General features: G+C 39.8%; 1 protein-coding gene across 6 annotated transcripts in view; it reads right to left on the reverse strand.

Annotated features, from left to right (window-relative positions):
• ADK (adenosine kinase) overlaps positions 1-21,923 on the reverse strand; it is a 599,984-nt gene that overhangs the window by 527,039 nt on the left and 51,022 nt on the right. For all 6 annotated transcript variants that reach the window (XM_055275674.2, XM_055275676.2, XM_055275677.2 and 3 more), the window contains one exon: positions 21,676-21,750. In XM_055275674.2, the coding sequence (XP_055131649.1) occupies positions 21,676-21,750 (75 nt within the window). The remainder of the gene's footprint in view (positions 1-21,675; positions 21,751-21,923) is intronic.

Consider the following 21,923-nt stretch of genomic DNA (forward strand, 5'->3'; position numbering starts at 1 on the left):
AATGGTATTTAGAGTCCACTAAAAAGAGTGATTTAGGCCAGGCGCGGTGGCTCACGCCTGTAATCCCAGCACTTTGGGAAGCCGAGGCAGGCGGATCACGAGGTCAGGAGATCGAGACCATCCTGGTTAACACGGTGAAACCCCGTCTCTACTAAAAAAATACAAAAAAATTAGCCAGGCATTGTAGTGGGCGCCTGTAGTCCCAGCTACTCGGGAGGCTGAGGCAGAAGAATGGCGTGAACCCAGGAGGCGGAGCTTGCAGTGAGCCCAGATCAAGCCACTGCACTCTAGCCTGGGTGACAGAGTGAGACTCCATCTCAAAAAAAAAAGAGTGATTTATCAGTATTATATAAAGTTATTAAAAATCATTAGCTGGGCACACTGGCTCATGCTTATAATCCCAGCATTTTGGGAGGCCAAGGCAGGCGGATCACTTGAGGTCAGGAGTTCGAGACCAGCCCGGCCAACACGGCGAAACCCCATCTCTACTAAAAATACAAAAACAGCCAGGCATGGTGGTAGGGGCCTGTGGTCCCAGCTACTGGGGAGGCTGAGGCAGGAGAATCACTTGAACCTGGGAGACGGAGGTTGTAGTGAGCCGAGATTGTGCCACTGCACTCCAGCCTAGGCGACAGAGCCTACTTTCAACTTAGTAGAAAGCTATAACTCAACTTCCCACCATGCCTTTCATAGAACGATGCAAAGCACAGCCTATATTTTAGATGTTTTGTTTCCTAATGGCATAGATAGGTATTCTTTTATCATCAATTCTTACCATGAACATAGTTCCTAAAAGTCAGAGACAACAAAATGGTACAGTGGTAGTCCTCAACATTTTTTTCTGCCCTAAATTACCAGAGAAAAATGACATACACTCCAAAGAACAGAAGACGGAGAAGCAAGGGGCAGCACAGGGAAGGCGCCTCTTTATTCTGCCTCTAGCCCCTACAAAGAGAACCACTGAGTGAAAAAAATCACTAGATACAAATCAAAAAACCTGCAGTATCATCCTGATTCTGACATTAACTTGTTTTCTGAACTGGGCAAGCCACTTAATTTCTCTAATGAGGATAAAACTGCCTATGTCACAGCGTTGCTATCCAGATCAAATAACATTACACTAAAAGTGTCCAGCGCATTATTTAACAATTATAATAAATACTCATCCCTGCCCCCTCTTCTTGGAATCTTCTACCCCTATAAAATGAAGAATTCAATTAGCTCAAAAAGGGAGGAAAGGGCACTTTTAAATGCTCATAACTTTTATAAGAGCCTTTTATTGAGACTGAAACAAACACTTTTTATTCAAATGTGCTGCTCCTCTGAAGACTAGCATAGCACAGAACTTGCTGCCTTGAAAGGCGCAGGTACGGACTGTGAAGTTCCGAAACAGGACAGTCATAAGAGAGGTGCCATGCCTAATGTTGCACAGTTAATGTCAAGTTAAGACTTGGTACATAGCAGATGACAATAAAATATTCTATAAATACTTGGAACTAAAATTGCCTTCCAATAATTAAATCAGTAAAATTTCTATAAATCTACAAATATTGGCACATAGTCCAAAGAATCCCAACAGTATCAAGTAAAGTTTTACAGAATTGGCAAAACCAATCAGGTAGACAGTGTGGATGTGGCAATTTTAAATAACATATTTAATTGGCTCTTTCAATTTTAAAAAAAGTTGATTAAAATATAATAGGAAGAAAATGGGGGGGCAAAACCATTAATCACTACAACAATGTTTGAGACTAAAGCTGGACTGCAATTTAAGAAGCTTATAAAGAAATAGATTAAGAGTAAATCACAGGGTTAGAATAAAAAAGCAAAAAGTTACAAGGTTTATGAAAATAGTATTTTTAAATCTCATTAACAAAGTAAATGAGGATTAAAACTCAATTAGAGAAAGCTGAAAGAATTAAACTAGATTTAAGCCTAAATACCTAAAATAGAACTATACTCTTTGTATTCTTAATTTTTCTTATGCTTTTTATTTTAAAAAATTAATATTGATAATTGTTCAAAATGACTAGCCACATATTTTTATTAAAGGACATTTTTAAATTTGGAATTGGAAGATATTGATATCACTGCTTAGCTCTTGGGTCACATCAACCTCCCATTTATTTGCTAATATATTTTATTTCTGGCTTCTGTCTCCATATTTGCACTGTGATTTGCCCGGCAGAGGGTGCCACTGACATCCCATTCAAATACAGGGGACCCTTTGAGGTGTTACTTTACTAGATATCTCTGTTGCATCAGGTATTATTGACTATTCTTATATAAACTCATCATACTTCATCAGAGATTGTCTTAGTTCTGCTTTTTCTTAATCTCATTCTATACTCATTCTTTATCTATCCATCTATTAAATGTTCCAGCTTCCAGCCCACTTCTCCTTTTACTTTTTACTCTTTTTTTTTAGAAAGTTTCATCTACTGGTTGCTTTAAATACCATGTACATAATAATAAAAATAGTGCTAGCAATAGCTGCCATTTATTGAATAATATTGCATCAAACTATGTAAAATTAAATACAATTAAAGAGTCCAGGCGAGGCACTGTAGCTCACATGTGTAATCCCAGCACTTTGAGAGAATGAGGTGAGAGGATTCCAAGACCAGCCTGGGCAACATAGTGAGACCCATATCTAAAAAATAAATTTTTTTAAAATTAGCTGGGCATGGTAGGGCACATGCCTGTAGTCCCAGCTACTCAGGAGGCTGAGGTAAGAGAATCACTTAAGCCTGGGAGGCTACAGGGAGGCATGACAGCACCACTCACTGAACTCCAGACTGGGCAACACAGCAAGACCCTGTCTCCAAAAACAAAAGGAGTCCAGCCATGACTCTTCTACCTGCCAAAAAACATAAATCCAACTGTCTCCTGAATATGCCTGCCTGGATATCACAGTCATCTCAAGCTTGAACAAAACTCAATTCAATCTTTCAGGCCCCTCTTCCATATCCTCCTCCTATACTCCCTAACTCATTTGTAAATACCACCATCAGTCACCAAAACCAAAAATTCAAATGTTATCTCTAACTCCTTTACCCTCTTCATTAAATCAATCAAGTCTTACCTTGATAACACGAAAGTATTATTGTACTCTCTCCCAACCATTCTATCATAACTAAAGTGATCAAGTCATCATCTCGCAACAGGTTTATCACTACAGCCTCCTCAAATCTATTGATCCACTGCAGACAAAGCAATTCACATAATCCTAAAATATGAATCCAACCATGTCATCTGCCTGCTTAAATCTCTCAAGTGCTCTCCATTGCCAATAACAGAGGCATGAGAGATTTCAAGCTCCTCAGTAGCCAAAAATATTAGCTAACATATGCCAAACATACAAATAATCTCATTCAATCCTCACAAGAACCCTAATATCCTTATTTTACTCACAAGGAAACTGAGCTTCCATAGATAACCAAGGTCACACAGCTCCAGGGCACACTCTTAACCTCTATTTTATAATGCCACTGTGAAGAAGTAAGTGATTTCTTTCCACATATGTCTCCTCAATTAGATTATAAGCTGCTTAAAGGCAAAACAGTTACTTAATATTGTATTCCCAGTATTTGGCAAAAGAGTAACCATAAAACATGTGCTCCAAAAAGTGTGTGTTGAGCTGTGAAATGAACTGTTAAAAAATAATCTATGTTTATGTATCCTTAGAAGTACCATTTCCTTCAATATTCAAAGTTAGGTTTGAACATCAAATAATCCAAAGAACAGCATCTTCTATCTGGGCAAAATGAAGGAAAGTAGTCTGTGTTCATTTAGTATCCATAATTTAGGTTGTTTTTTGAGGAAGCCCCAGAGCAACTCAGGACCAATCACTCAATATGTGAAATGACATAAAGATTCAAAGAGCAGTTTATTTCAAATTTTAAGAATTTAGAATTTTGAAGGAGAGAAGCAGAATAACCAAAGACTATCTGTTAATGTGGGTCACAAGGTAGTCAAGTAAGAGAAAATATTCAAACTTAAGAAGCATTTCCGAATACCACCAATAATCTAGAATATGTTATAGAAAAATATATACACAAGATACAACTTTTTTTGAAGATACCTTTTAAAAAATATAAACATATAAAAAGAAATGTAAAATTTTACAATAAACCTAAGCTGTACTGGTTAATATCATAAATGCTAATTATATCTATTAAAATGTAATTAACATGAAATAAAATGTTGAAATTCATCAGTTGCACTAGCCACACTTCAAATGATCAAAGCCAAATGTAACTAGTGGTTACCATGTTGGATAGCACAGATACACAACATTTCGATAATCATTAAACATTCTAGTAGACAGCACACACTGCTGCAAAGATACTGACCCCAGATTTCATTTGTACTTTATTGACTTCTGCATGGTCTGAATTTTTTTCTAAAAAGCATTTACTTTTTTTTTGAATCTAACAGATTTAGCAAATGATCACTACCATAAGATGTATATGTTTTTTAAAAAAATCAGCCTAACCATTTTGTAACCCATATTAAATGTATTTAAATTTTACGTGTTATTAAAAGATAATAGAAGAATACCTAAAATAAAGAAAGAAATATTTGTAGGGATAAGAAAATTCGTTGGTAAAGATCTCTTTTTTCCAAATTAATCCCTAAATACAATACTAAACAAAAATCCCAGACAGAATATTTAGGTCAATTAAAGACCTAAATATACAAAACATAATGTTGAAAGTTGTAGAAAAAATATGGCAATAGCTTTATAAAGAATTAACTAAAAGGCCGGGCACGGTAACTCACACCTGTAATCCCAGCACTTTGGGAGGCTGACGTGGGTGGATCACTTGAGGTCAGGAGTTCAAGACCAGCCTGGCCAACATGGTGAAACCCCATCTGTATTAAAAATACAAAAATGAGCCAGGCGTGGTGACACATGCCTGTAATCTCAGCTACTCGGGAGACTGAGGCATGAGAATAGCTTGAACCCGGGAGGCAGAGGTTGCAGTGAGCCGAGATCATGCCACTGCCGTCCAGCCTGAGAGACAGTGAAACTTCATCTCAAAAAAAAAAAAAAAATTAACTATAAAAGTGTCAGAGCAGTTTACAATTCATTTTAAAGCAAAACAATTAAATGTCTAGCTTTTAACCTAACACATGCAGTCTCACTTGACACTCCAAATATTTTTTTCACTTTCAAAGCTAACATACACCCATTTGTAGAAGTAATAAATTTTTATTTATAGAAATAATTCAGTTGTAAATTATTGGCACTGAATAACCAGCACTAAAATTTATGGCCAATTACTTTGAGCATTTTCCTTTTTTTAATTTTTAGAGACAGGGTCTCACTATATTGCCTAGGATGGAGTGCAGTGGCTATTCACAGGCATAATCGTGGTGCATGACAGCTCGAGCCTCCCAAGTAGCTGGCACTACAGGCAAGCACCACCACAGCCAGCTACTTCGGGCATTTTAGGTGTGAACATTAACATCTTTCATGCATACTTAGATTAATAAAAACTCATGTAAGGTTTGTATGTTTATTTTATTAAAGGTTTAGATCTGTGAGAAAAACACGTTTCCTCAACTACTCCCGTCATAAAACTGAGTATTTTCTTTTTTTTTTTTTTTTTTTTTTTCCTGAGATGGAGTCTCACTCTGTCACCCAGGCTGGAGTGCAGTGGCGCAATCTCAGTTCACTGCAACCTCTGCTCCTGGGTTCAAGCAATTCTCCTGCCTCAGCCTCCTGAGTAGCTGGGACTGCAGGCACGCACCACCATACCCAGCTAATTTTTTATTTTTAACAGAGATGGGGTTTCACCTTGTTAGCCAAGCTGGTCTCTAACTCCTGACCTCAGGTGATCCACTTACCTCGGCCTCCCAAAGTGCTAGGATTACAGGTGTGAGCCACCACACCCAGCCAAAACTGAGTATTTTCATTTCTACTGATGGTTTTCCTTTCTCAATTACCATTTCATTCATTCTCTCATTCCTCTTACTTTGATGATATTTATCTAGTGTCAGGAAAAACCAAGGCAAACCTATCTTACACATTCCTTCCCTGCCTTTTTCATCCCTATTAACATACCTCCATAATTATAGACCAGGGCTCAACTGGAGGTATTCATATGTTCCACATTTCCTATTCCCTCATGCCCACTGTGTCCCTACAGTTTACTAGAAAAGATTCTTTTCAATAATGTACTTTCTGCCACAGGTGTTCCTAATAATTTTCAATTCTTTTTTTTGGTGGGAGGGACAGGAGTTTGAGGCTGCAGCGAGTAGGCTGTGATTGTGCTACTGCACTCCAGTCTGGGAAACAGAAAAACTTGTCTCTAAAAAAAAAAAAAAAAAAAATCAGAATCAGAAAAATATTTTATCAAATGAATTTTGACAATTAGAACTCACTTTCATAGTGTAAGATTCTAATCAGTATATATCTCATTCATTTGGTATATGTCTTAGTCCCCTTGTGCTGCTATAACAAAAACACCACAGACCAGGCTATTTATTTTCTTATGTTTTGTTGTTGTTGTTTTATTTTTCTTATTTTGTTTGGGGTAATTTGTAAACAATAGAAATATATTTCTCACATTCCTGGAGGCTGGGAAATCCAAGGTTAAGGCACCGGCAAGACTGGCATCTGGCAAGGCTTTTCTCTGCTTCTAAGATGGAACCTTGTTGCTGCATCCTCCAGAGGGGAGGAACACTGTGGCCTCACATGGCAGAAGGAATGTAAAGGCAGGAGAGCTCTCCCTTCAACCTTGAGTCCTTTCACAAGTGTGCTAATCCCATTCATAAGAGCAGAGCCTTCATAACTTGGTCAACCCCCAAGAGTCACACTTCTTATACTGCTACACTGGGGATAAGTTTCAACATGAATTTTTGGAGAGAATACCATCATTTAAACCATAGCAATATACCATTTATCTATGCTGGGTGCAGTGGCTCATGCTTGTAATCCCAGCACTTTGGGAGACCAAGGTGGGCAGATCACCAGAGGTCAGGAGTTCGAGACCAGCCTGGCCAACATGGTGAAACCCTCTCTCTACTAAAACTGCAAAAATTAGCTGGGCATGGTGGCACATGCCTATAGTCCCAGCTACTCAGGAAGCTGAGGCAAGAGGATCGCTTGAACCCGGGAGGCAGAGGTTGCAGTGAGCTGAGATTGCGCCACTGCACTGCAGCTTGGGTGACAGAGCAAGACTCCATCTCAAAAATAAAAAATAAAAATAAATAAATAAATAAATATATATATATATATACACTAGTACTTATCTAAATACTTATCTAATGGTGGCTCAAAATGTAGGCTAAACACAATCCGTTTACATCATAAGGTAAATTTTTAAATATATTTGGAAGAAATAGCCAGGAGTAACAATAGAGAAGACTCTTTTATTGTTAGGGTCCAAAGACTTGTTTTTTATCTTCAAGTACTTATTTGAAAATCAAAGTTAAAGATTAAAACCTTCCAAATATAAAATAAAACTTCAGCTAGCCACTTAGGACCAGCTGCTAGTAAAACATGTAAAACAAAGACATTACTCGAGCTCCCAGCAGCGTCACTGATGGCAGCAGCAGGCTGTCTAGAGCAGCTGCTACAAAGACACTGGCTGCAATAGGGGAGATGCAGCCAGGGCTGCATGCTCCACAGAGCCCATGGGAGCTGGGAACAAGTGGGAGCTGCACCCACTTCCAAGTTGGTAGGGCTTGAGCCCCACCCTCCTGAGTGCAGGTGCAGCCACCCAGCCATGGCTGTGGACCCAGGTACCCCTGCGCTCTCTGGGGCCCGGGAAGTCCGCCTTTACCCTGCAGGCTCAGAAGTGCCTGTTCCCATGCCTGGCCTCTCCTCGATCCCAGCACCTGCTCCGGGGTGGAGCAAAGTCGTGGCCAAGCCCAGGCACTGTCACAACCCAGCGGGTGTGCATGTGCTCGGGGTGGCACTGACATACCAGCCCCCTGCCCCCTCAGCCCCCTCTGGACTTCAGGTGCAGAGAAGCAAAGCATGGGAGGGAGGCCAAGGTGGGGCTGAGGGCAGCTCAATGGGGCTAGCAAGTACCCTCATGACCAACAGCCTGCACACTGTAGACAACATGATTGATGGCAGCAGGAGGCAGACAGTCTCCTGGGAAAAAAGGGGTGGGTTCAGGTGAAGCCCCACCTTCAAGCCAGGGACAGCCTGAAGCATGTGGGCCAGGCTGTCAGTTCCAGGTGGGGTCCACTGAGGGGAGTGAGAATTCATGGTACTTTTTCCAGACCCATCCATAGCTGCCCATGGACCAATCAGCACACACTTCTCCCTTGTGAAACCCATAAAAACCCTGGACTCAGCCAGACTTACAGAGACCCGGGACTACCAACTGTGGAAAGGAGTTACCCCCTCAGGGTCTCATCTCTCTGAGAGGTGGACACTTGTCAGGACGACCTGTCTGCAGAAAGGAGCTACCCACTTCGGGTCTCCTGAGAGCTGTTCTGTTGCTCAATGAAGCTCCTCTCCACCTTGCTCACCCTCCAGTTGTCCCCATACCTCATTGTTCATGGACACAGGATAAGAAGTTAAGACCCACCAAGTGGCAGGACTGAAACAGCTGTAACACAAACAGGGCTAAAACATGCCTCGCCCCACTCAGCACCTTGCAGGCAACAAGAAGGAAAGAAGAGCTGCAGCCCTTCTGAAAGCCCAGACCTAAGGGGTCCCCAATCCAGGGCTGTGACACTCTCTTTGGGGCTCTGTGGTTTCTGGTGTCTCCAGGCTTCCAGGCACCACCATATTATCCTCATCCAGATGTGGGTTCCTACAGTGGAAGCCACTTGAGATGCTTCAGATCCAGCCTCAGGCTTGCAAGAAAGCCAGCACCTGTGCCAGCTCCTGGAGATGCCCACCCCCCCGCAGCAGCCGGCGTGAGTGGCTCTACACAGTGGCCGGACCCCATACAAGCTTGCTTACACACCCTTCGCCACGCCACTCTGCACCTGGCTTGCCCTTGACAGGTGTGGGATCCAGGCTGGTAGCATGAGCCAAACGCAGCCTGCCAGGCCAAACGAGCAGAACAAGCCCAGCAGGCACAAGCAAACCTCAGGCAAAGGCTCCACCAACCACAGTAGCTTCTGGCTGGAAAAGCAACACCCTAAGGATCCTGTGACATCATCACACAGCTGCCAAGTCATAATCACTCTGATCACATTTGCCTGAAATTTTAAAAACAGTGATCCAAAAACATAATGTTGAGTGAAAAACAGCACACTACCAAAGACTACACATAGTATTAGCCCATAAACATTTATCTTCAGGTTATATATGCCTAACAAACATCTGGAGGCATGTTCACCAAAATAACAACACTGATTATATATGTGTGAAAGCTAATCATACAAATTGGGTCATTCTTGTCATATCTGACTAAAACAGGTGACAGGCTGGGGGGAAGAGCACTCAGCACACATAACATTGCTCCAAGAAGGTAATTCTCTGCAAGGCTGGCTGCTGAAACTGCCTGTTGTAATCTGAAAACAGTTTTATCCAGTAGCTACTGAAACAATGAGCTGTGACTCTAAAAGACTAGTTTTACTCACTGCAGTCACTCACCAATCAAAGCTTGCCACCTCCCCAAAACTAGTGCCAATGAGCTTTCTTTCAAAACAATACAAAACATTTCACCTTTTTATAAAACTTCCAATCTTATCTTTCTTCTTCAGACATAGCAAAGACCACCTGGTCTGTGTGTATATCCCAAATTTCAATTCTTGCTTCCCATATAAAATGTTCTACATTTATGAGTTTGTCTCTATATTTTATTTTACTTTTGAAATACATAATAAAATTTCAAATTTTTACGTTGCTCTTTACTTTTATACATCATGATTTTTTTAAAATAGTGACCATGAATTAGTTGACTTCCTGAACAAAATATCTCACACTACACAAACAAAAGAGATCTAATTTTAAACCCGTGAATTCATGTCCAACTGATTTTATTTTCTGTTTATTACAGCCTTTGATGTATAACTGACATACAATAAACTGTAGACATTTAAAGTATACAATTTGATACATTATATACCCATATAAGCATCACACTACCAGTTTTCCCCTAACATAACCTTTATAGGGTTAAGAAAGTTATCTACATAGTTACCTAGGTTGCTTTTTTTTTTTAATCAGGAATAGACATTAGATTTTGTCAAAAGGTTTTTGTCTATTGAGATAATTATACGGAGTTTTCTTAGACTGTTAGGTTAGTTTCTTATTACATTTCTTCTTTTTTTTTTTTTGAGACAGATTCTCAGGCTGTCACCCTGGCTGGAGTGCAGTGGTGCAATCTCAGCTCACTGCAACCTCCGCCTCCCAGGTTCACCCAATTCTCCTGCCTCAGCCTCCCGAGTGTCTGGGATTACAGGCACACACCACCATGCCCAGCTAATTTTTGTATTTTTAATAGAGATGGAATTTCGCCCTATTGGCCAGGCTGGTCTCAAACTCCTGACCTCAAGTGATCCATCCACCTCAGCCTCCCAAAGTGCTGGGATTACAGGCGTGAGCCACCACGCCCAGCCTTCTAATTACATTTCAAATGTTAACCTGCTCTACATTCCTGGTACACTACTTAATTCTGCAATAAATGATATAGAGAGTGATAATGTGGATAAGTCATTTTCAACTTTCATTATGAATTTGTATTCAAAGTTGGGAAAACAATTATAAATAGATAACAGAATGAAAACATCAACCTTAAAAACACAGTTAATAGAAGTAAGGAGATAGAAAGATGGAAGAAGTAGCAGAGGAAAGAATAGGGGCACCTATCTCGTTCTCCATAATGAGAAGTCAACGGATTCCACTGAAATTTGGGTTTTTTTGTTTTGGTTTGGTTTGGCTTGGTGTAATTTTTTTTTTTTTTTTTTTTTTTTTTTTGAGACAGAGTCTCAACTCTGTCACCCAGGCTGGAGTGCAATGGTGCAATTTCAGCTCACTGCAACCTCTGCCTCCCGGGTTCAAGCAATTCTCCTGCCTCAGCCACCCGAGTAGCTGGGACTATGGGTGTGTGCCATCACAGCTGGCTAATTTTTGGTATTTTCAGTAGACACAGGGTTTTGCCATGTTGGCAAGGCTTGAACTCCTGACCTCAAGTGATTCACTCGCCTCAGCCTCCGAAAGTGCTGGAATTACAGGTGTGAGCCACCACACCCAGCCTGAAATTTGACAGAACAAGAAATTTTAAGAAATGTAAGTATAGTATATTATTTAAAAGTACAAGGTAACCAAAAGAACTAAAATCATGAACGTAACTGTATACAGTAGTATTTTCTGACTGGGAAAGTGTGTTTTAAAGTTTCTATCTGAATGTCTTAGGATAAAACACATCTCCCAGTTTATCCTAGACCCTCAGCACATTTCCTATTATATTACCGTAAGTCAAATTTACACATTTATAAATTCTTGTCTTACCTTTTGATATTTGAGTTTAGCCAAATATACTTATAGGGGTAATCCCCAGGATATAAAAAAAAGTTTCAAAAAATTATTGTCCCCCATAATTACTTACATTTCTATATAGTATCAATGAACAATAAGAAAATGAAAGAAAACAATCCCAATTTACAATGGCATCAAAAACAATAAAATTAAATTTAACCAAAGAAGTGTAAGACTTATGCACTGAAAACCTACTAAACACTGCTAAAATTATTTTTAAAAGACCTAAGGCTAGGCGCAGTGGCTTATGCCTATAATCCCATAACTTTGGGAGGCCAAGACGGGCGGATCACAAGGTCAGGAGTTTGAGACAAGCCTGATCAACATGGTGAAACCCCATCTCTACTAAAAATACAAAAATTAGCCAGGCATGATGGCACACGCCTGTAATCCCAGCTACTCAGGAGGCTGAGGCAGTAGAATCGCTTCAACCCGGGAAACGGAGATTGCAGTGAGCTGAGATCATGCCACTGCACTCCAGCCTGGACAACAGAGCAAGATTCTGTCTCCAAAAAAAAAAAAAAAAAAAGACCTAAATAAATGGAAAGACATTCTGTCTTCATAACTTGGAAGACTTAATCATGTATTTATCTATACATTCAATGTAATTCTGATCAAAATTCCAACTGCCTTTTTTACAGAAATGAAAAAGTTATCCCCAAAAATTCATATGGAATTGTGAGGGATCTCAAATTAAAAAATAATAATAATAATCTTGAAAAACAAAGTTGGAGGACTTAACTTCCTGACTTCAAAATTTACTACAAAGCTACAGTAGTCAAAACAGTGTCGTACAGGCCAGGTATAGTGGCTAACGCCTATAATCCCAGCACTTTGGGAGGCCAAGGTGGGAAGACAACTTGGGCCTAGGATCAAGCCAGGCTTGAGTTTGAGACCAGCCTGGGCAACATAAGGAGACCCCGTTTATACAAAAAAATTTTAAAAATAGCTAGGGATGGTGGTACACGCATATAGTCTCAGTTACTTGGGAGGCTGAAATAGAAGAATGACTTGAACCCAGGAGTTCAAGGTTTCAGTGAGCTATGATTGCACCACTGCACCCCAGCCTGGGTGACAGAGCAAGACCCTGTCTCCAAAAAAAAAACAAAAAAACAAAACAAAAATACACAAAAACACCAATGTCATACTGGCATAAGGACAGACATATGTATCAATGGAATAGAATGGAGTCCAGAAATTTACCCATTTATCTATGGTCACCTGATTTTGTCAAGAGTATAGATCATTCAATGGGGAAAAGAATAGTCTCTTCAACAAATGATATTGAGACAACTGGATTTCCACAAGCAAAAGAATAAAGTTGAACCCTTATTTCATACCTTATACAAAAATTAACTCAAAATTGATCAAATGCCTAAATCTAAGACCTTAAACTACAAAACTCTTAGACGAAAACACAGGCACAAATCTTTGTGATCCTGGATTTAACAACAGATTCTTACATATGACAGCAAAAGCATAAGCAACAAAAGGAAAATAAATTGGACATCATCAAAATTTAAAACTTTTGTGCGGCTCCGCCTCCCGGGTTCACGCCATTCTCCTGCCTCAGCCTCTCCGAGTGGCTGGGACTACAGGCGCCCGCCACCACGCCCGGCTAATTTTTTTTGTGTTTTTAGTAGAGACGGGGTTTCACTGTGGTCTCGATCTCCTGACCTTGTGATTCGCCCACCTCGGCCTCCCAAAGTGCTGGGATTACAAGCGTGAGCCACCGCGCCCGGCCCATTTTTTTTTCTTTTAAAACAGAAACTCGGGGGTGGAGCCAAGATGGCGGAATAGGAACAGCTCCGGTCTCCAGCTCCCAGCCCCAGCGACACAGAAGACTGGTGATTTCTGCATTTCTGCTTGAGGTACCGGTTTCATCTCACTAGGGAGTGCCTAACAGTGGGTGCAGGACAGTCGGTGAAGTGCACTGTGCGTGAGCCGAAGCAGGGCGAGGCACTGCCTCACTCGGGAAGCGCAAGGGGTCAGGGAGTTCCCTTTCCTAGTCAAAGAAAGGGGAAACAGACGGCACCTGGAATATCGGGTCAGTCCCATCCTAATACTGCGCTTTTCCAACGGGCCTGGAAAACGGCACACTAGGAGATTGTGTCCCACACCTGGCTCGGAGGGTCCTAAGCCCACGGAGTCTCGCTGATTGCTAGCACAGCAGTCTGAGATCACGCTGCAAGGCGGCAGCGAGGCTGGGGGAGGGGCGCCCGCCATTGCCCAGGCTTGCTTAGGTAAACAAAGCAGCCAGGAAGCTCGAACTGGGTGGAGCCCACCACAGCTCAAGGAGGCCTGCCTGCCTCTGTAGGCTCCACCTCTGGGGGCAGGACACAGACAAACAAAAACCCAGCAAGAACCTCCACAGACTTAAATGTCCCTGTCTGACTGACAGCTTTGAAGAGAGTAGTGGTTCTCCCAGCACGCAGCTGGAGATCTGAGAACGGACAGACTGCCTCCTAAAGTGGGTCCCTCACCCCTGAGCAGCCTAACTGGGAGGCACCCCCCCAGTAGGGACAGACTGACACCTCACTCAACCGGGTACTCCTCTGAGACAAAACTTTCAGAGGAACTATCAGACAGCTGAATTTGTGGTCTCAGGAAAATCCGCTGTTCTGCAGCCACCACTGCTGACACGCAGCCAAACAGGGTCTGGAGTGGACCTCTAGTAAACTCCAACAGACCTGCAGCTGAGGGTCCTATCTGGTAGAAGGAAAACTAACAAACAGAAAGGACATCCACACCAAAAATCCATCTGTACATCACCATCATCAAAGACAAAAGGTAGATAAAACCACAAAGATGGGGAAAAAACAGACCAAAAAAACTGGAAACTCTAAAAAACAGAGCACCTCTCCTCCTCCAAAGGAACGCAGTTCCTCACCAGCAACAGAACAAAGCTGGATGGAGGATGACTTTGATGAGTTGAGAGAAGAAGGCTTCAGACGATCAAACTACTCTGAGCTACGAGAGGAAATTCAAAACAATAGCAAAAAAGTTAAAAACTTTGAAAAAAACTTAGAAGACTGGATAACTAGAATAACCAATGGAGAGAAGGGCTTAAAGGAGATGATGGAGCTGAAAGCCAAGTTTCGAGAACTACGCGAAGATTGCAGAAGCCTCAGTAGCAGATGTGATCAACTGGAAGAAAGGGTATCGCTGATGGAAGATGAAATGAATGAAATGAAGAGAGAAGGAAAGTTTAGAGAAAAAAGAATAAAAAGAAATGAACAAAGCCTCCAAGAAATTTGGGACTATGTGAAAAGACCAAACCTACGTCTGATTGGTGTACCTGAAAATGATGGGGAGAATGGAACCAAGTTGGAAAACACTCTGCAAGATATTCTCCAGGAGAACTTCCCCAATCTAGCAAGGCAGGCCAGCATTCAGATTCAGGAAATACAGAGAACGCCACAAAGATACTCCTCGAGAAGGGCAACTCCAAGACACATAATTGTCAGATTCACCAAAGTGGAAATGAAGGAAAAAATGTTAAGGGCAGCCAGAGAGAAAGGTCGGGTTACCCACAAAGGGAAGCCCATCAGACTAACAGCTGATCTCTCAGCAGAAACTCTACAAGCCAGAAGAGAGTGGGGGCCGATATTCAACATCCTTAAAGAAAAGAATTTTCAACCCAGAATTTCCTATCCCGCCAAACTAAGCTTCATAAGTGAAGGAGAAATAAAATACTTTACAGACAAGCAAACGCTGAGTGATTTTGTCACCACCAGGCCTGCCCTAAAAGAGCTCCTGAAGGAAGCACTAAACATGGAAAGGAACAACCGGTACCAGCCACTGCAAAAACATGCCAAACTGTAAAGACCATCGAGGCTAGGAAGAAACTATAGCATCTAATGAGCAAAATAACCAACTAACATCATAATGACAGGATCAGATTCACACATAACAATATTCACGTTAAATGTAAATGGGCTAAATGCTCCAATCAAAAGACACAGACTGGCAAACTGGATAAGGAGTCAGGACCCATCAGTGTGCTGTATTCAGGAAACCCATCTCACGTGCAGAGACACACATAGACTCAAAATAAAGGGATGGAGGAAGATCTATCAAGCAACTGGAAAACAAAAAAAGGCAGGGGTTGCAATCCTAGTCTCTGATAAAACAGACTTTAAACCAACAAAGATCAAAAGAGACAAAGAAGGCCATTACATAATGGTAAAGGGATGAATTCAACAAGAAGAGCTAACTATCCTAAATATATATGCACCCAACACAGGAGCACCCAGATTCATAAAGCAAGTCCTCAGTGACCTACAAAGGGACTTAAACTCCCATACAATAATAATGGGAGATTTTAACACCCCACTGTCAGCATTAGACAGATCAACGAGACAGAAAGTTAACAAGGATATCCAGGAATTGAACTCAGCTCTACATAAAGTGGACCTAATAGACATCTACAGAACTCTCCACCCCAAGTCAACAGAATATACATTTTTTTCAGCACCACACCACACCTATTCCAAAATTGACCACATAGTTGGAAGTAAAGCTCTCCTCAGCAAATGTAAAAGAACAGAAATTATAACAAACTGTCTCTCAGATCACAGTGCAATCAAACTAGAACTCAGGTTTAAGAAACTCACTCAAAACCGCTCAACTACATGGAAACTGAACAACCTGCTCCTGAATGACTATTGGGTACATAATGAAATGAAGGCAGAAATAAAGATGTTCTTTGAAACCAATGAGAACAAAGACACAACATACCAGAATCTCTGGGACACGTTCAAAGCAGTGTGTAGAGGGAAATTTATAGCACTAAATGCCCACAAGAGAAAGCAGGAAAGATCCAAAATTGACACCCTAACATCACAATTAAAAGAACTAGAAAAGCAAGAGCAAACACATTCAAAAGCTAGCAGAAGGCTAGAAATAACTAAAATCAGAGCAGAACTGAAGGAAATAGAGACACAAAAAACCCTTCAAAAAATTAATGAATCCAGGAGCTGGTTTTTTGAAAAGATCAACAAAATTGATGGACCGCTAGCAAGACTAATAAAGAAGAAAAGAGAGAAGAAACAAATAGATGCAATAAAAAATGAAAAAGGGGATATCACCACCGATCCCACAGAAATACAATCTACCATCAGAGAATACTACAAACACCTCTATGCAAATAAACTAGAAAATCTAGAAGAAATGGATAAATTCCTCGACAAATACACCCTCCCAAGACTAAACCAGGAAGAAGTTGAATCTCTGAATAGACCAATAACAGGTTCTGAAATTGTGGCAATAATCAATAGCTTACCAACCAAAAAGAGTCCAGGACCTGATGGATTCACAGCTGAATTCTACCAGAGGTACAAGGAGGAACTGGTACCATTCCTTCTGAAACTATTCCAATCGATAGAAAAAGAGGGAATCCTCCCTAACACATTTTACGAAGCCAGCATCGTCCTGATACCAAAACCTGGCAGAGACATAACCAAAAAAGAGAATTTTAGACCAATATCCTTGATGAACATTGATGCAAAAATCCTCAATAAAATACTGGCAAACCGAATCCAGCAGCACATCAAAAAGCTTATCCACCATGATCAAGTGGGCTTCATCCCTGGGATGCAAGGCTGGTTCAACATACGCAAATCAATAAATGTAATCCAGCATATAAACAGAACCAAAGACAAAAACCACATGATTATCTCAATAGATGCAGAAAAGGCCTTTGACAAAATTCAACAACCCTTCATGCTAAAAACTCTCAATAAATTAGGTATTGATGGGACGTATCTCAAAATAATAAGAGCTATCTACGACAAACCCACAGCCAATATCATACTGAATGGGCAAAAACTGGAAGCATTCCCTCTGAAAACTGGCACAAGGCAGGGATGCCCTCTCTCACAGCTCCTATTCAACATAGTGCTGGAAGTTCTGGCCGGAGCAATCGGGCAGGAGAAGGAAATAAAGGGTATTCAATTAGGAAAAGAGGAAGTCAAATTGTCCCTGTTTGCAGATGATATGATTGTATATCTAGAAAACCCCATTGTCTCAGCCCAAAATCTCCTTAAGCTGATTAGCAACTTCAACAAAGTCTCAGGATACAAAATCAATGTACAAAAATCACAAGCATTCTTGTACACCAATAACAGACAAACAGAGAGCCAAATCATGAGTGAACTCCCATTCACAATTGCTTCAAAGAGAATAAAATACCTAGGAATCCAACTTACAAGGGATGTGAAGGACCTCTTCAAGGAGAACTACAAACCACTGCTCAATGAAATAAAAGAGGATACAAACAAATGGAAGAACATTCCATGCTCATGGGTTGGAAGAATCAATATCGTGAAAATGGCCATACTGCCCAAGGTAATTTATAGATTCAATGCCATCCCCATCAAGCTACCAGTGACTTTCTTCACAGAATTGGAAAAAACTACTTTAAAGTTCATAGGGAACCAAAAAAGAGCCCGCATCGCCAAGTCAATCCTAAGCCAAAAGAACAAAGCTGGAGGCATCACGCTACCTGACTTTAAACTATACTACAAGGCTACAGTAGCCAAAACAGCATGGTACTGGTACCACAATAGAGACATAGATCAATGGAACAGAACAGAGCCCTCAGAAATGATGCCGCATAGCTACAACTATCTGATCTTTGACAAACCTGACAAAAACAAGAAATGGGGAAAGGATTCCCTATTTAATAAATGGTGCTGGGAAAACTGGCTAGCCATATGTAGAAAGCTGCAACTGGATCCCTTCCTTACACCTTATACAAAAATTAATTCAAGATGGATTAAAGACTTATATGTTAGACCTAAAACCATTAAAATCCTACAAGAAAACCTAGGCAATACCATTCAGGACATAGGCGTGGGCAAGGACTTCATGTCTAAAACACCAAAAGCAATGGCAACAAAAGCCAAAATCGACAAATGGGATCTCATTAAACTAAAGAGCTTCTGCACAGCAAAAGAAACTATCATCAGAGTGAACAGACAACCTACAGAATGGGAGAAAATTTTTGCAACCTACTCATCTGACAAAGGGCTAATATCCAGAATCTACAATGAACTCAAACAAGTTTACAAGAAAAAAACAAACAACCCCATCAAAAAGTGGGCAGAGGACATGAACAGACACTTCTCAAAAGAAGACATTTATGCAGCCAAAAAACACATGAAGAAATGCTCATCATCACTGGCCATCAGAGAAATGCAAATCAAAACCACAGTGAGATACCATCTCACACCAGTTAGAATGGCTATCATTAAAAAATCAGGAAACAACAGGTGCTGGAGAGGATGTGGAGAAATAGGAACACTTTTACACTGTTGGTGGGACTGTAAACTAGTTCAACCATTGTGGAAGTCAGTGTGGCGATTCCTCAGGGATCTCGAACTAGAAATACCATTTGACCCAGCCATCCCATTACTGGGTATATACCCAAAGGACTATAAATCATGCTGCTATAAAGACACATGCACACGTATGTTTATTGCGGCACTATTCACAATAGCAAAGAGTTGGAACCAACCCAAATGTCCAACAACGATAGACTGGATTAAGAAAATGTGGCACATATACACTATGGAATACTATGCAGCCATAAAAAATGATGAGTTCGTGTCCTTTGTAGGGACATGGATGAAACTGGAAAACATCATTCTCAGTAAACTATCGCAAGGACAAAAAACCAAATACCGCATGTTCTCACTCATAGGTGGGAATTGAACAATGAGAACTCATGGACACAGAAAGGGGAACATCACACTCCGGGGACTGTTGTGGGGTGGGGGGAGGGGGGAGGGACAGCATTAGGAGATACACCTAATGCTAAATGACGAGTTAATGGGTGCAGGAAATCAACATGGCACATGGATACATATGTAACAAACCTGCACATTGTGCACATGTACCCTAAAACCCTAAAGTATAATTAAAATAAATAAATAAATAAATAAAACTGTTAAAAAAAAAAAAAAAAAAACTTTTGTGCATCAAAGGACACTATCAAAAAATTAAAGTAAATCCCCAGAATGGGAGAAAATGTTTGCAAATCATATACTAGCTGATAAGAGACTAGTATCCAGAATATAAAAAGAACTTTTACAACTTAACAAAAAGACAACGACCCAATTAAAAAATGGGCAAATAGCTTTAACATTTTCCCAAAGATATACAAATACCCAATAAGCATATGAAAAGATGCTAACATCAAAAGTTTTCATTAGAAAAATGCAAATCAAAATCACAATGAGACATCATTTCACACCCACTCATATGGCTATAATTTAAAAAATAAAAAATAAGCTTTGGCAAAGATGTAGAGAAACTGGAACCTTTACACACTGCTGGTAGGAATGCAAAACAGTGCAGCTGCTTTGGAAAACAGTTTGGTGGTTTCTCTAGAAGTTAAACACAGAATTACCATGTGACCCAGCAGTTCCACTCCTATGTGTATACCCAAGAGAAATGAAAACACATTCCCACACAAAAGCTTCTACATGAATGTTGATAAGAAGCATTGTTCCTAATAGACAAAAAATAAAAACAATGTAAGTGTCCATCAACCAATGAATGGATAAACAAAATGTGGTCTATCCACACAATGGAATAGTCTACTATTAAAAGGAATGAAAGACTGATACATGCTACAACATGGATGAACCTTGAAAGCATTACATAAGTAAAATAAGCCCAAACACAAAAGGTCATATATATAAACACAAAAGATCACATATTATATGATTCCACTTATATAAAATGCTCAGAATAGACAAATTCATAGAAAAACTAAGTATACTAGTAGTTCCCAGGAGTCTGGGCTAGAGGAGGGAATAGCGAATGACTACTTAATGGGTATGGGATTTCATTTTGGGGTGATGAAAATGTCCTGAATTAGATAGTGGTGATGGTTGTACAACTTTGTGAATATACTGGCAGTCACTGAATTGTATACTTTATAATGGTTAAAATGATCAATTTTATGCGATATAAATTTTACTTCCATTTTTTAAAAAGTAATTATTCTTGGGTACAGAAATCGGGGTGTGTGAGGAGAGGGGGGATCTTGCTTTCTCATCATTAATCTTTTTTACTACTTAAATTTGCCATATAGTAGTCCCCCCGTTATCTGAGGTAGATGCATTGTAAGACGCCCAGTGGGTATATGAAACCATGGATAGTACTGAACCATATATAGATAGATAGATAGATAGATAGATAGATAGATAGATAGATAGATAGATAGATAGATATACACATATATATAGATAGATATATATATACATATATATAGATAGATACATATATATAGATAGATATATACATATATAGATAGATAGATACATATATAGATATATATACATATATATAGATAGATAGATACACATATATATAGATATATATAGATATACATATATACACACACACACACACACAAACACCCACTGTTTTTCCCACACATACATACCTACACATCACACTATGATAAAGTTCCATTTATAACTTAGGCACAATAAGAGATTAACAACAACTAACTAAAAATAGAACAATTATTAAAATATACTGTAATAAAAGTTACGTGGACGTGGTGTGTGTCTCTCTCTCAGAATGTCTTATTACACTGTCCTATGGGTAACTGAGACCTCAGAAACTGAAAACGAGGACACAAGAGGGGACTATTGTACCAAATGGCCTCAAATACTTAGGTAAATAAACAAACTGATTTCTCAGCTAAGTTGAAACATTGGAAGTTACTAATAAAGCGGAAACAACAGAGCTTCATGGCCTCTGAATTATATCCTGCATATTCTCTTGTCTTCTCTAATCATCTTTCTTCTCCCATTATAGCTTCTGAGAGGAAACCAGATTGGGCACATTCAGGGTAGAATGTCTGTAGATTATGATACCATTATAGATGTAGTTCACTGACAGTAGTTTAAAATTTGGGGAATTAAATAATTAGGTAAATTATATAAACTTTTCTCCTTCCAAATAATAAGCAAAAAAGTTTTAAGTAAAAATAGCAATACATATAAGTTTTCCCAAGGAAAATTGTACTCAGTTATTCAATAGTTAATGATAGCACACTTGCTATCACCAGACTTAAATTTCCTGAGTTTTCCTTTAATTGAAGATGTTCGGTGGTAAATTCACTTCTAAAGTTTTCATCCATTCTTCTTCAAATATAAGTTCCACATAGTGCATATGAAGAGTTTAATACTTACTTATCAAGGAAATCTTTGTCCACTACAGCAGAGATGTCAAGCAGAGGATTTCCCATTCCAAAGAGAATATTTTCTCTAAAAAAACACAAAATACAAGTTAGAAATACTTCTAAAAGTAAGTTGATATGTAAAGATATGTAAAAGGTACACAAAATAAAAATAACTATCTTCATTTCAACCTGATAATGAACCTAACATACCAGTTTATTAAACATTTGATTTGCCTATTATATGTAGAACATTTTAGA

Source organism: Symphalangus syndactylus, chromosome 4, assembly GCF_028878055.3.
Source record: "Symphalangus syndactylus isolate Jambi chromosome 4, NHGRI_mSymSyn1-v2.1_pri, whole genome shotgun sequence".
NCBI lineage: Eukaryota > Metazoa > Chordata > Mammalia > Primates > Hylobatidae > Symphalangus > Symphalangus syndactylus.